The following is a 15,489-nucleotide window of genomic DNA, read 5'->3' as shown; positions in this document are numbered from 1 at the left end:
CAACAAGCTGTAGTCCTTTGAATATTCTCTCCTAAGAGATAGCTGTCTCTACACCTGCAAAGCACCTGGCTGGGCAATTAATGTGTTATATAAATAAACATAACAGCTCGTTTGGCAAGACACAAGCTCCAAAGCTCCTCACTGGCTCCCTCATTATCCATAAATCCTGAAGACATATTTTGCCAACAACTACTTGACTAGGAGGTGCATGGCACCAAGGGCACTATAGGCACCTCTCAGAACGGTGACTGCTGAGTGACAGTGTAACTGCAGCTTGGCAGGGAACATGCAGACTATTGTAACCCCAGGAGTTGAGGACGATCAAGTAAACTGATGCCCCCCCAATACCCTGAGAGAGACAGCCAAGATTCTTTAGACTGCAGAGAATGTGCTGCAAAAAGGAGCCATACTCTCCATTGCCATCCCTGTGGAGAAAATGATGGCAGGTGCGGAAGGGCAGACTGGATCACAGTGAAGTTTTTCATCCTACCCAGGTGACGAAAGAGAATGCAGTTGAAGACTATAGAATAACGCTGGTGGTACTGTCTGTCTCGAACTAGGTGGTTACAAGAATTCCAGAGAGCTGACAAGAACATAATCTTGTAAGATTTTACGAGCTGTCGCACTGTGAAGTGCCACTACTACCTATGCAGACAAAAAATAGATCTATAGGCCTCCCAATTCTAACACCAAAAAGTATTATAAACCATGAGCTGGGGGAAATGCAAACAAACATGACTGCCGTTTTTGGCAGCAGATTGGTTATACATTCTCTTCTACTGGTAATACTACAACAAATAGTACATTGCACTGGTGCTTTTATCCACGCAATATATACAGAAACAGGGGATGGAGGGCACCTGGGGCCTCTTTGTGTCTGCCACTGAGTTGTGCGAACTAGCCCCGAAAGTAAACAGTAAGGGATAGCGGAGATACCAACCACAATTGGAAGCAGGAACAGAACAGAATGAATTTCTGATTGAAACACACACCATACAAGACACAGGGTGTCCACTTTATAGTATATTATATCCCAATACACTTTTAATAAGGTGGACAAGCTATCCTTCACATTTTTTTTAAAAATAATTCTTTTTATTAAAACAAGGCATCAAAAAGAAAGGACACAGTACAGAAGAATCACATCATAGTCCAATATAACGTCTCCGGGGGGACAGGGGACCAAAGTACATACTTATCAGAAACCTCATGGGGATTGGGGCACATCAAAAACAGAATCTCTAGGTGGCACACAGATCTCTCCTCTATACTTGTTCCACAGTCCCCAAATTGATGCCCATTTTCGAGGGCGGCCTCTCGCCGTGTAAACAGTCTTCTCCCAGAACATACTCCAATCCAAGTAATTTTTCCAGCCCTCGAGGGTAGGAGGCAGCTCGGACCCCCACTGCTGGGCAATATTCCTTTTCGCTATCATGAAACCTAGGGTGGCCCACTGTGTTTGTGCTGAGTTATGGTCAGTAGGTTCCCATATATTAAGAAGGCATCTCCTCGCCTCTGGCAGCAAAGCGACCCCCAAGACCTTGTGTATAGTGTTATGAATCTTACCCCAGTACTCGGCGATATATCGACACTCCCAGATGATATGGAGGAATGTACCCACAAGACCACACTTTCGTCTACACAATCCGACTTATTGTGGTATACTTATAGAGCGCAGCCTGTCACCACCAAGGGCATCCTGGCGCTTTGAACCCTGATCTAACAGCAGCTTCAGCAACTAGCCTATTCTCGGGAAGAGGTGGGTTTTCAACGCCTTTCTAAAGGCTGGGAGAGCCTCAAGGCTCCTGAGGGATAGTGGTAGAGAATTCCAGAGTTTGGCCGCCGCTACTCTGAACGATCGGCCACCCATCCTCACTCTCTGGAAGCGCGGGACCACTAACAGCTTGGATGACGAGGAGCGTAGTGCTGGAGCTGGAAGATACCAAGCAAACATTCTCTGCAGCGGGATAGGTCCCAAGCCATGAATAGCTCTGAACACTATGCATGCGGCTTTGTAGCGAACACGAAGGTGAATCGGCAGCCAATGGAGTTCCTGTAGTGCTGCTGTAGCCGAGCTGTAATAGGGGCGGGACAGAGCGAGTTTAGCCGCCAGATTCTGTACCCTTTGGAGCTTGCCCAGTAGTGTTACAGGGGCATCCAATAGTAGTGCGTTGCAGTAGTCGAGTCGACTTAAAATTGTGCTCCGCACTACTTCGGACCTGGCTTGCTCAGGAAGGAGAGGTAGAACCTTGCGCAGCATCCGGATAAGCATCATGCACGTAGACGTGATCTTGTTTACGTGCAGATCCAGCTGTAAATTGGGCCCAAAAGTGACCCCCAGATTACGCGCCGAATGTGTGGCAGACACCGTCTCAGAGAAGGACGGGGGCCAGAAGTTGTCTGGGAGGTTCCTGGGAATTCGATCACCGGAACAATGCAGAACCTCAGTTTTGGTACCGTTGAACTGTAACGAGTTCAAACGGAGCCAATCCGCTGTGGCCTGCATACATCGGTGAAAAGTCTCCAGTGGGACCGCATCCTGTCCCTCCAGCGAAAAGACCAGCTGGGTATCATCTGCATAATTAAATGCAGAGATCCCAAAGGATTTAATAAGCAGGACTAGTGGGCGGAGGTAAATGTTAAAGAGTATAGGGCTGATGGCTGAGCCCTGCGGTACTTCTTGTCCTACTCTCCGCTCCTCTGAGCTGAAGGGAGGGAGCGACACACGTTGTTGACGATTATCCAAGTAGGAAATTAGCCAGTCCCTAGCCTTGTCTTTAACTCCACACTCCTCCAGCCTCGCTATCAAGGTTGGATGGCTGACCGTGTCGAACGCGGCCGACATGTCGAGCAGCACAAGAAAGGCTGCCCGACCACTGTCGACTCGCGCCCGCAGATTGTCAAGCACGGTCACTAACGCGGATTCCGTCCCATGAGCTGGGCGGAAGCCGAATTGCGTCTCATCCAGCCAGGTGTTTTCTTCCAAGAAGCCGGATAGAGTGCGGGTAACCAACTTTTCCAAGATTTTCACTGGAAAAGGCAACAGAGAGATTGGCCGGTAATTGGAGAGACAGGCAGGGTCCAGCGTAGGTTTTTTTAAAAGCGGAGATACCACTGCCTTCTTCCAACAACCCGGTACAATCCCTGTTTCCAATGACTGGCAGCAGATGGAATGTAAAGGCTGGAAAAGTTCCTCCTGGAACAACCTCCAGAGTTTTGGCGGAAGAGGGTCAAGAGGCGAACCAGATGAGATCGTGAGGGCTAGGTTGCTAAACTCCTCCAAGGAAGGCAAAGGAAAGCTACTCAGTTGGGGTCGACTGGCTTCACTTGCCGGAGCTCCCAAACTGAGGGCCCGGTCCAAGGAGGGCAGGGGAGGACTGCTCAGCCGGGGTCGACTGGCCTCAAGGGCCGGAGCTTCCAGACTGAGAGTCTGGTCCGCAGGAGGCAGAGAAGAGCTACTCAGCTGGGGTCGACTGGCCTTCGTCGCCGGAGCTCCCAGACTGAGGGCCCGGACCAAGGGGGGTGGGAGAGAGCTACTCAGCTGGGGTCGACTGGCCTCCCTTGCCGGAGCTCCCAAACTGAGGGCCTGGTCCAAGAAGGGCAGGGGAGAACTGCTCAGCCGGGGTCGACTGGCCTCAAGCGCCGGAGCTTCCAGACTGAGAGTTTGGTCCGCAGGAGGCAGAGAAGAGCTACTCAGCTGGGGTCGAATGGCCTTCGTCGCCGGAGCTCCCAGACTGAGGGCCCGGACCAAGGGGGGTGGGGGAGAGCTACTCAGCTGGGGTCGACTGGCCTCACTTGCCGGAGCTCCCAGACTGAGGACTTGGTCCGGGGAGGGCGAGGAGAAGCTACTCAGCTGGGGTCGACTGGCCTCCCTTGCCGGAGCTCCCAAACTAAGAGCCTGATCCACGGGGAAGAGGGGAAAGCCACTCAACTGGGGTCGACTGGCCTCGATTGCCGGAGCTCCCAAGTTGTATGCCTGATCCTCTGGTCGGGGTCGGCTGGTAGTTGAGGCTGGAGCTTCTAAACAGGGGTGAGAAATCCCCTGCAAGGGTCGGCTAGCCATCAGCTCCGGAGCTCCCGAACCAGTAGGAGAATCGACTGGGTCCTGCAGACCCTCCAGGATTCTGCGGATTTTCTCCTCAAAGGCCTCGGCAATAGAATCACAGAGGTCTTGCGATGCGGGGACGGAACTGGCCACACACGTGGGATGGGCAAGGTCTCTGACAATTTTGAAAAGGGCCTGTGCCTTGTTAGGGGCATGAGTCAAGGTGGATTCAAGATAGGACGCTTTTGCCAACTTGATCTGAGCCTTGTAATTTTGTATGGCAGACCGGAACACAGTTTTCTCCGAGTCTAGGTATTGTTTCCTCCACACCCTTTCGGCACGTTTGCAGTCGAGTTTGAGCTGACGAAGTTCGCTCGTATACCAAGGGCTAGCTCGATTCACCCTACCCCGTGACTTCCGAAGGGGTGCCAGCTTATCCAAGGAGCTCGAAATTGATTGACAGAAGCAAGCATAGCTCTCCTCGGCTGTAGTGCCAAGCTTAAAGTCCTTATCTAAGATGTTAGGCAGGGGGGAGGTTTTAAGAATACGGGACCACGGTCTCTCTAATTTAGCTTGGGGTAGTCCAGCCTCTCGTGAGGTATGGTCCTCCAGCCAGAGAGAAAACAAGATCAAAAAGTGGTCTGTCCAATACTGGCACTTAATATCCTCTATCGAAACCCATGATGGGTCCGCGAATACCAAGTCCAGAATGTGACCCTTACGATGCGTGGTGGCATTCACCAACTGTTCCATCTTAATATCCATGCAGGCTTGGCTGAGGGAATAAAATACATTGTCCCTTGAGCCACCGGCCCACAGGTTAAAGTCACCAAGAATCAGTAACTTGGAGTGGGAACTAGAGAGTTCGTAAATCAAGTCAATGAGGAGTGCCATAGTTGGTGCTGGTCCTGGGGGGCGATAACAAAGAACACCTGAGCACAGTTTCAGCTCCTGCTGTTTAACTGTAAAGCCCATCAGTTCAAAACCTGATACCTCACGAATCTTTAGCTGGGAGAGAGTAAGCGAATCTTTATAGATGAATCCGATTCCTCCTCCTCGGTTAAGCGGGCGAGGAGTATGACTGATTTTATAGCCCGAAGGACAGGCTAGGCCCAGCTCCACCTCACAGTCCTCCCGGGTCCACGTTTCTGTGAGAAAGAGGACGTCGAGATTTTCAGACTCAATAAGAAAGGCGATTTCCATGTGGTGCTTACAGAGAGATCTGACATTAAGCAATCCACAGGAGATTCGCTTGGTAGTTAGTGGTCTGGCCCCATTCTGACAGGGTCTGAGCCTCAGTAGGTCAGGCCGGGAATAGGTGATACGATGGGAGCTAGAGGGGCCAGAGGTAGCGGCCCTAAGCGCGTCCGTTGCGCGAACGGGCGCAAACGGGCTTACCTCTGGCGCACCTCCGGCGCGCCTACGACGCGCCTGCTGCGCGCGAGCGCTGCGCGTCGATCCATCCATCCTAAAGTACTATTACGCTGAGCGGAGGACCGCCTACTAGCCTCTTGCCTTACGCAAGACTGCCGCGGAGTGCCTCGCCTCACTTCCAATAACCCCATCCGTACAAGGCGGGGCCTGTGACATAGACCCTGTGTAGTATTTTTAACTGAACGAGCCGCAACCTCGCAGGAATAGCAACCACTTTTGGAGAGGTCACAACCAATTGCCAGACCTCATCATCCAATTCTATGCGTCCACTTATCTCTCAACTCCCGAAAGTAGATCCGCCCTGTGATTAATTAGTTTCTTATAGATCAGGGAGATCATTTTTTCGGGGAGATGACCATCTAAAAAAATTCTATCCTCAAGAGGCGAGGCCTCCGGCAGGTCCGCATCCACAGGCAGGGCCGCCTGTAATGCGTGTTGAATTTGCGCATAGCGAAAGTACTCAGACCTTGTCTGTTCAAATTCGACCTGTATTTCTTCAAATGTTTTAATCCTCCCCTTGCTCCAAATGTCTTTAATGGTTGAGATCCCTATCAGATCCCACTTATCAAATCTTCTCGTATTCCAAAGCTTACCCAGCCGCTCCGAATCAAAAAGTGGGGTAGCTAGCGTCAGTTTGTCCCTCCATCCCAAAGAACTCATGGCATCGTGCCAGATCCGCACAGCATGTTTAGTTGGCCTGTCAAGTTCAGCTTCGCTGACTTAGAGTACAGTGCCCTGTTGTAACTACCTCCCGGGAGGAGCTACTTATCCATAGCATAGCCGGGCCCATATGTTCCATGGTTGACTGCGGCCAGCTGGGAAGCGCAATAGTATCGTTTGATGTCTGGGAGGGCAACACCTCCATCATACCATGGGAGCGTCAGCTTGGCTAAAGCAATACGGGGTCTGCCCTCCCATAGTAAACTACGCTGCAACCCTTCCACCTCACGGAAATAACTAGCCGGCACAACATCGAAGGTATTCTGAAGGGCATAAAGGAAACGAGGCAGAGACATCATTTTAAAGAGCCACTCTCCCCAACAACGAGAGCGGAAGTTTCCTCCAGTTAGCGGTGTCGCTCCTAAGCCTCTGCAAAGGGGGAAGGAGATTCTTGGCGTACCGGACTGCCGCGTCCAAAGAAATGAAAATCCCCAAATACCTGAACCCGCCCGTAGTAATTTATATGGGACAATTTCGCGGAGGGACCGGGATCTCCCCTTTAAGAACAAACAAGAGAGATTTCCCCCAATTGATGGAAAGCCCGGAGTTCTTAACAAAAGAGGCCAGGACATCAAACACAACAATAAGGGACTTCCGAGCAGAAGTCAGGTAAAGCAGTAGTTCATCTGCATACAAGGAGATCCGGTTCTCCCAATCAGGGGACCATCGAATGCCCCGGATAGATGGCTCCCAGCGAATCCAGGCCGCTAGGGGTTCCAGGGCCAGCGAGAAAAGAAGGGGAGAGAGGGGACAGCCCTGCCGAGGGCCCCGACTGAGAGGAAATGACGCCGAGACACGATTATTAACCACTATTTGGGCGAGCGGCTCAGTGTACAATAAACGCACCCAGCCAATAAAGCCAGGGCCAAAACCAAATTTAGTAAGGACCGCCCACAAATAGGAACATTCTACAGTATCAAAAGCCATGGTTGCATCAAGTGAAGTGAATACGGCAGGTTCCTACAGAGTGTGGGCCCTGGCTATCACGCCATGCAACCTACGTAAATTCAGGGCGGTATTTCTGGTGGGAATAAAGCCCGATTGATCTGGGTGTATCAGTCGGCTGATCACTTTCACCAGCCTATTAGAGAGAAGCTTGGCCAGTATTTTGGGCTCAGCGTTCAATAAGGAAATTGTCCTATAAGAGGCACAATTAGTCTTTGGTTTACCCTCCTTATGAATCACTACCACTGACGCAACTCTCTGATGACAAGGCAGTATCCCCTTCTCCAGGACCTCAACAAACATACCTTTAAGTTAAGGAGCCAGCTTATCTGGCCTGAGCTTGTAGAGTTCAATTGGGAGCCCGTTGGGTCCTAGAGTCTTACCCGAGTTAAAGGAGCGAATAGCTTGAGCTATTTCGCCGGCTGTCAAGGCACGGTCCATAAAATCACGGTCCTCACTGGACAAACGAGGGAGCTGTACATCACGAAGCAGCAAATGGGAGTACTCTTCCGGCCGATCCGAGACAGAGGTATGCAGTCTAAAAATATGCCGCAAAGCTTGCAACAATACTCTGGGATTCAGTAAGCAACGCTCCCTCGTCCGTAACAAGTACTTGGACGACACGCTCAGCCCTGTCCTTTTTGTCCAACCAAGCAATACGTTTCCCTGCTGTATCCCCGAGGTCGTAAAGCCTACCCTGCTGCTCCCTACTGAGAGCCCTAGCATTATCGGTGACTAGAGATTTATAATCATACTGCTTAAGGCTCAAAATATGCAATTTAGCCCGAGTTACCTCCTGCTCCAGTTCCCCTTCCAGGCGAACAATCTCAGTCTCCGCCTCAACAGCCTTTTTATTCCTTTCCTTTTTTGTTCCAGCTATCAGTGATAGAGCCTAACCCCTGATGAACCTTTTAAAAGCTTCCCAGAGAGACATAGAGGAGGACACCGATCCTTCATTATCCATAAAATAATGATCTAGAGCCTTAATGAGGTCCTTACGAAGTTTGAGGTTACGGATATACCAGGGGTTAATAGGGGCTACCCTACCGCCGATCCCAAAGCGATACAAAACGGGAACCAAAGCAGGGAATGATCAGAGATACCCCTGGCGAGATGGACAGCTTCAGTGATGTAAGACGCCTGAGCCGTCGAAACCAAACAGTAGTCCAGGCGGGAGAGGCTACCATGGGCACCAGAGTGAAATATGTATTGCTTCTGGTCAGGGTGGAGCAGTCTCCAGCTATCCACGAAACCCATTGCATCAAGAAAGTCGGGCAGCCATCGCTGGGCGCGCCCCGTATCTCGCTAGGGATGTCAATCCATAACTCCAGAAACCACTGTGTTGAAGTCACCCTCCAGGATCAAAAGCCCTACCGGCAGTTCAAGCAGAAGCTTTCCCAAATCAACGAATGTAGTGGACTGCATACCCGGGGGACCATAGGCCGACAAGAGGGTAAGAACATGCCCCTCCCAAAGACCCGTAATTCCAACATATCTGCCCCTATCATCCTCCAACGTGGAGTCTATCACCAACGGGAGCGCCTTCCGAATCAGGATGCCCAACCCCCTAGACCCAGACGTGAATCCCGCATGAGCCACCAACTTGTACCCCCTTCTATGCATCGCCTTACATGAATTACCCACTAAATGTGTTTCTTGTAGTTAGACCACATCCCGCGCATGACGTTTAAGATACTGAAGAACCACACTACGTTTAATTTTGTCCCCCAACCCATTCACATTCCAACTCAAAACCTTCAGTTCCCTACCCCCCATCATCGTGTATGAAAAGGAATATAAAAAAATGTAAACAGACTGCTAATAATGTGACACACAATAGAAGCTTGAATACGAAGAAAAAAAAAACAACTCTCAACCCCCCACCCTGCATCTCTGCCTGCAGCTTACACGCATCCCCAACTAGCAGTGTGCCTGTCACCCCCTATCACCACAACACTAATCTACAGCTAACTAGAGGTAGAAAATAGAGGGAGGAACCAAACTAGCCAGCCAACCCCCCCCACCCGCTCCCTGCCCGCAACCCCATTTCAGATCAAACTATAGCGACATCTTTACTGGCGCAGCAAGTCAGGAGAACCGTTACATACCCGCCCCACCCCCCAGTCATTACATACTATTTAAGCCCCACAGACACCATTTTAGAATAGATCACTGTTTTTCTGCTTTGCCTCAGTCTAGGCTCTCCACCTCAGTCGCGTGTACACTGTCCAACCAGTCCGTCGTCACCTCAGGATTGTCAAAGAACCAGGCCTTCCAATTGAGCTCCACCCGGAGACGGGCTGGAAACATCATAGCGTATTTTAGTCCTTTGTCTCTCAATTTCTTCTTCACCGATAAAAAGCTCTGACGCTGCTTTTGTACCATTTGGGTAAAGTCTGGGAAGAAGGAGAGAGTTGCGTTCTCATATTTCAAAGGGGGCGCATTACGAGCTGCCTGTAAAATCACGTGCCGGTCACAAAAATTCAGGATCCTTAAAATCATAGTCCGGGGTGGGGGCGCTCCCGGTCTGCCCCCAGGGACTCTATGCGCACGTTCAACCGTAAAAAAATTACTAAGGCCTTTAGGCGTGAGGGGGTTGAGAACAATATTCTCAATGAACAGATCCGGCGTTTGGCCTTCTGATTTCTCGGGTACCCCAAGAATACGAACGTTGTTACGCCTGACCCTTCCTTCATAATCGTCCAGCTTGCGATCCATGAGGCCTTTTGAGGCCTTGAGGTCTTGCACCTCCTGTTGCAGCAAGTTCACGTCGTCAATCAGGCTGGCCGTCTTGAGCTCCAGTGACTTAACCTTTTCATTGGCCTTCGTGAGGTCCGCCCGTATCAGCCCCATCTTGATCGTGACTATGTCGAGCTTGTTGTCCAGGGCTTCCATCTTCTGGCCCGGGGATTCCTGAACCCCGTTGATAGCCGCCATAAGATCCGTCAATGTTGGTTCAGTGTGTGCAAAAGTGACCTCCCCACCCTCCGACGGGGTCTTTTTCGATTCCACCGGGGACCCCCTAGGTAAAGTGTAGCGATCCAGCCGGTTCGATTGGATGGTCCTGGACCCCTTGGAGGACCGAGGTGGGGGCTTGTCCAACTCCGTCTTCGTCGCCATCTTGCTCCACTAGGCCAGGCCAGGTTGAACTTCAGCCTTGAGGTAAGGGTCACAGATCAGTCACATTACCCTGTCGCCTACCAACGGGCCGCATTTGATCTCGCCCCCTCCGAGCCTCCACTAGGCCATGTCCGGTCACCCAGTCAAGAGCACTCCAACAAACTCCACCGCTTCTGGAAAGTGACCAGCGATTCAAGGGTCTCACTCCTCTTCAAGAGTCCACATGCCAATCGCGGTGAACAACCGACTGTGATAGGGTCAGACTGCACCACAACACATCTCTGCCATCCCCCTTCGCATAGTCTATCACTGGCTCACCTCTTCGGAGTCCCACCATGCCACGGCCGTGCCCAGCAGTTATTCTCCCCGGTGCCTTTTTATCGACCCGGAGAGTGCTCCACAGCTACACAATTCGCACCCCGTCTTTGGGCACTTTCTTCCTCTCCGACGCTGGGCAGCCAGTGGGCACCCCGCAGGCACCTCCCGGTACAACTGCTGCAGCACAAGACATCCAAAGGGGGTCTCCCAAGTCGGCCCGGACACGTCTCTCCTTTATTTGGCCACCAACGTATTCTCCACCACTTGCGGGCCTTTATAAGACAGCACAGCCTCAGCTCTCCCCAGTCACCATCATTCCTGAGCTCCTCGGGGTAATGCAGGCTCAGCGGTCAGTTCCTGCACCCCTGCTACTCTGTACCACCACTCCCAGGATCACAACGGGCTCTTTTATTTCCCCGGGGGTGTAAAAAACCAGGGCTGACCGGCATCGGCAATCCACAGACAGTGAATGTCTCGGGGCGGCCGGGGCACTGCGCAGCCCCGATAGATGGTTCCTTGGGCCGGGCCGGCGCATCACGAGCACCCGCGCCCTTCCCAACCCAACTTTGCTTCACTGGCAGAGACAATGGGGCCCACCGAAGAACCCGGGAAATTCGCTCCACATGTCGGGCCGGACCGATGTAAACTGTTCCGCGGCCCCCGTTGTTATTGCACTCCAGTCAGCCTCACTATCACTCGAGGCCTCGGCTTCCACGCCGGACAAGGCCCCGAACTTCCGAGCGGTGTAACTCCGCCGCCGGACCACGGAGACGAGCCAGGGCAGTTCCTACGGGCGTCACTTTTACTCCCAAGTCAGGGAGTGGGGCTCGGGCACAGGATTGGCAGCAGGATGTAATGACAGGGAACGGAGGTCGGCGGAGCAGAGTCCCTACGCGGCCATCTTGGTCGCCGGCTAGTTATGCTTCACATTTGTGATGCAGTACCATCCACCAGACTAAATCATCCCCATAGCCTGAGAAAGAGAGGAACTATACATCGGCAAGCTCCTAATCTTAGCCTGCATCACCTGTACATACTCTCCAGAACAATTTTCTCACCAGTAGCGACTCCTACATTTTGGTCAGTTCCCATGGACCCAGAGATATGCTTTGTCAGCCCAACATTGAAATTGTGAATTGATTTAATTCTTACGGTGTGCTAATAAATTTGGATCGCTCCGGACCGCACAGATCTATGGATTAAATATATGCGCCCTGATGAAGGATTCTCTTGAACAACCTTCAGTTTCCGAAACGCGCGTCGGCGCTTTTTCTCCCACTGTATGCTGTTTTTGATGCTTTATTGCATGTGAATACTTGGTTTGCTTGATAGAGAGAGTGTGCATGATTGATTGAATGAATGAATGGTGTGTCATGTTTTTATTGTCACATTTGCTCTTGGGCTGATGTTTCCTTATGATTCCATAATCCAATGTTCTTTCAAATTAGAAACTGACCTTTCTCAATGCTGAACTAAATGATTTTATCAAAATTAATCAACTGAAAATAAATTTTTCTTAAATAACTTAGCTGTTCTGTGGGTGTTTTTAGTAGATTTTCATTTATTTGATTCGCCATTCCTTGTGAAAATCCCATTTCATGTTCATTTAAGTACTTCACACCTGGTGGGTTGCTCCCCGTGCCTATGGTCTTAGGTTTTCAGGGTCCCTCTGCTGTATTTTTCCATCCACCAGACTCTAAATTATCCCCATAGCCTGAGAAAGAGAGGAACTATACATCGTCGGCAAGCTCCTAATCTTCTTAAGAACTTGAATCCTTCTCTCAAGTTATCCATGCACGTGAGCAACCTTTGATTCTCACTGTTGAACATGAAGCGGCATGTATCACACAGGACATTCACAGTTGCAACGTACGCTATGTTCGTATCAGAAAACAGGACGGACACTGTCACTCCAAATATTAATTTTCAGGCTTGCGTCACCTAATATCAGGACCCTGATAATACCACTGCACAGGAAATGGATAGGAGAGAGAAGCAGAACAGTTTTTAATGACCAGCGAATGGACATACTAAGCAGGATGGTTTCCCTCAACCACTAAAACTTCATGAAATGCTGTCATTTCAACAAATGGAAACACCCTAGAAAAGTCCAAGGTATCAAGGGGTAAAGGCTCCGTACCTTGTCTGAGCTGATACTAGTGTCTCCAATGAGGTATCGCACTCCCATAACATCTGCGGAAACCTTTTAGATACTTGAAAATATGGCCTCTATTTGAACATTAGCTTGTTCCCTCGGATCAGGATCTGCCTTGGGTTTTATACCTTGAGGCTCAGTGAGGACTAGGTGATTTTACACCTTAGGAGAGCTAATATGATGCACATGTACAGAAACTAAAAGATCAGGAACAATGTTTAGCTAAGTGTCATGTCTAAAAAACGTGTAAAGTCCCACAACCTCAAATCCATCGCCAATGGTCCCTACAATAATGTCTCGGCCATCAACAAATTGTACCTCAACAGCTGATACTAGAAAGACATTGAGAACAAAACATACATGTTGCTTATGAGCCCATTAGTATCAAACAAGAATAGTAATGATGATAGTAGATTATCTCTGAGGGATCCAGGCAAAATGTCATAATAGGTTCCAGCAAGATCTTGAGGGTGTGTACCTATCCTTGTCCAACTGCACAGCTAGGGCACTATTGTAGAGTGAGTGGTGCTCCTCTTGGATGAGGACATGCAGCGACTTTTGACAATTTCAATCTTGTCATGCAGATATTCTCCACCTCTTTCTTGCAGCCAGATATCCAGCATTTAAATGACAATGTTGGCACACTGTTCCAGTACCAGAGTGCAAACGATAATCAATACACAAAGTATTATCATCAGTTTTGAACATTGTGGCAAAACACAGCAGAGGTTATTTGTCACACAAACTGGCATGTTTGCCAACAGAGCAGCAGAGGAAAACAAAGAATAACTATCCTTTCCTACAAAACAGATACCCTATGCCTTTAAGTGAACACAAAATAATGCCACCTATTTCGATTTGCAAAGTAAAATTGGAAAAGGTTGATACCCAGTGTTTAGAGAGGTTTGCTCCATATTTAGAATTAGCTGTGCAAAAGTAACACTGGCAATTCAGTAAGCCTAATGCCTATATAATCTATGGCACTCTTTTTCCACAAAATTTGTAAATGGAAAGAAATTGTACGTTTGTCTAGGACCAGGGTGTCCAACCTTTTCTGTAGTAAGAGATAATTCTGATCAGCAAAAATCATTGTGAGCTGCTGAAGGCCAAGCCCCTACTGCAGTGTTACCAGACACCCGCTCGCCCAGTTTCATTGTATCTAAGCCTGATGTCCCTAAAGTCAAAGACTAGGGTTTGAACAAAATATTTTGACTAATCTAAGATAAACTAACAGGATTTGAGGGAAGAAAAAAAACAGATGTGCAGTGTTTAACTGTAGTTTTATGGAGGTATAGGTCTCTTTATGAACGTATCCCAGCCATCAAAACAAGTAGAAACAGAATAGTTTTTATAAATGTTAATGAATACCTAACAATGGACAAAGTAATGTGTAATCATTAAAACTGATATACATACTTGAAGCCATTATATAAATATTAGAAAGCGAACCAAAACATCAACACAATACATTACCTGGCTATGCTGTGACAGACCACATTATCCTTAAGTCTTGTGTTTCGTAATAAAAAGTGTTTCACCGAATCATAAGTGGTTAGATCTAGGGAAAAGGAAAACGTCTTTACATGCTATGAATTTTGCTATTTTATTGATGTGCTGCTTTGCAAGTTTGGAAGAAGTTGAAGAGTCTTTGTAAAACAGAAATATACCACAATAATTCCTTATCTCTAGATCTCACTGCTTGCTGTTCCTAACTATTCATTGCTATTCATTGACACTACACCTTCTGGAGAAGTTGGGAAAGGCTTTAGGGAAAACTAGGGTTCTTTGGTTACCTTGATTAAATTATTTTATTCTGATGTTTGTTTAGTTTCTTATGGGGTGGCCTTTGTACTCTGTAAAAAAGGTATACCGGGAGAAAGAAAGGGACTTGTATTTTTCAATGCGTCTATTACCAAACTTGTAAGTAGTGCTGCCATATTTGTCTGAAAAACCTAAGCATTTTCAGTATGTTGATTTCTAATATGCATTGCAAGTGGTTGGCTTTTATACCCAGCTTCTCAAGTTATTTATTAGATATTTTTAAATTCTTGTACATTAAATATTTGTTACTTCACTCACAAGCAGCTGATTAAGGGGATGACGCAGGATTGTTCGTATGGCGTAGGGGGATCTTGAATGGAAACTATGTCAATGGACATTTGTATTATGGCTATAGACAAGGGCTACTTCAGGGCACCATATAAGATAAGAATGAAAGTTCATCAGTGTTAAACACTCTAAATTCCTGCCACAAATCCACAGTTCCTCTTCATATTTTCAAAATCGGTCATCCTCGAGTTGCAGTAATTAAACAATTGTATTCTGGTAGGGCATAACACCAAATCATTAGAAGAAAAGAGCCCGCTTAAAGGAGGGAATGATTCAGAAAAGGAGGTAATAGCCATAATACAAATGTACAAGAATTTAAAAATATCTAATAAATAACTTGAGATGACTGTGGATTTGTGGCAGGAATTTAGAGTGTTTAACACTGATGAACTTTCATTCTTATCTTATATGGTGCCCTGAAGTAGCCCTTGTCTATAGGCAAAATGTGTTGCCTGTGCTTGTTGCCTGAACAATAAGAATGTTGAATGTGAAAGAAAATAAAGAATTGTCCTGCTTATACTGGAAACTGTGGACTAAAATTGTTGGAACTCAGATTTTTCACTGTTTGTGTTTATATTGTCTCCCATCTTATTGTTATATTTGTGTCTGGTTTATGGCCATGCGACAGCTGGTCATTCGAGGT

General features: G+C 48.4%; 1 protein-coding gene across 2 annotated transcripts in view; it reads right to left on the bottom strand.

Moving 5' to 3' along the window:
- The window catches only part of SLC25A27 (solute carrier family 25 member 27), a 174,840-nt gene that overhangs the window by 90,234 nt on the left and 69,117 nt on the right, over positions 1 to 15,489 (bottom strand). For both annotated transcript variants that reach the window (XM_086926237.1, XM_086926238.1), the window contains exon 6: positions 14,211 to 14,295. In XM_086926237.1, the coding sequence (XP_086782363.1) occupies positions 14,211 to 14,295 (85 nt within the window). The remainder of the gene's footprint in view (positions 1 to 14,210; positions 14,296 to 15,489) is intronic.

The sequence above is a fragment of the Lissotriton vulgaris genome, chromosome 6, assembly GCF_964263255.1.
Source record: "Lissotriton vulgaris chromosome 6, aLisVul1.2, whole genome shotgun sequence".
Classification (NCBI taxonomy): Eukaryota; Metazoa; Chordata; class Amphibia; order Caudata; family Salamandridae; genus Lissotriton; species Lissotriton vulgaris.
This window is presented reverse-complemented; position numbering and strand designations above follow the sequence as displayed.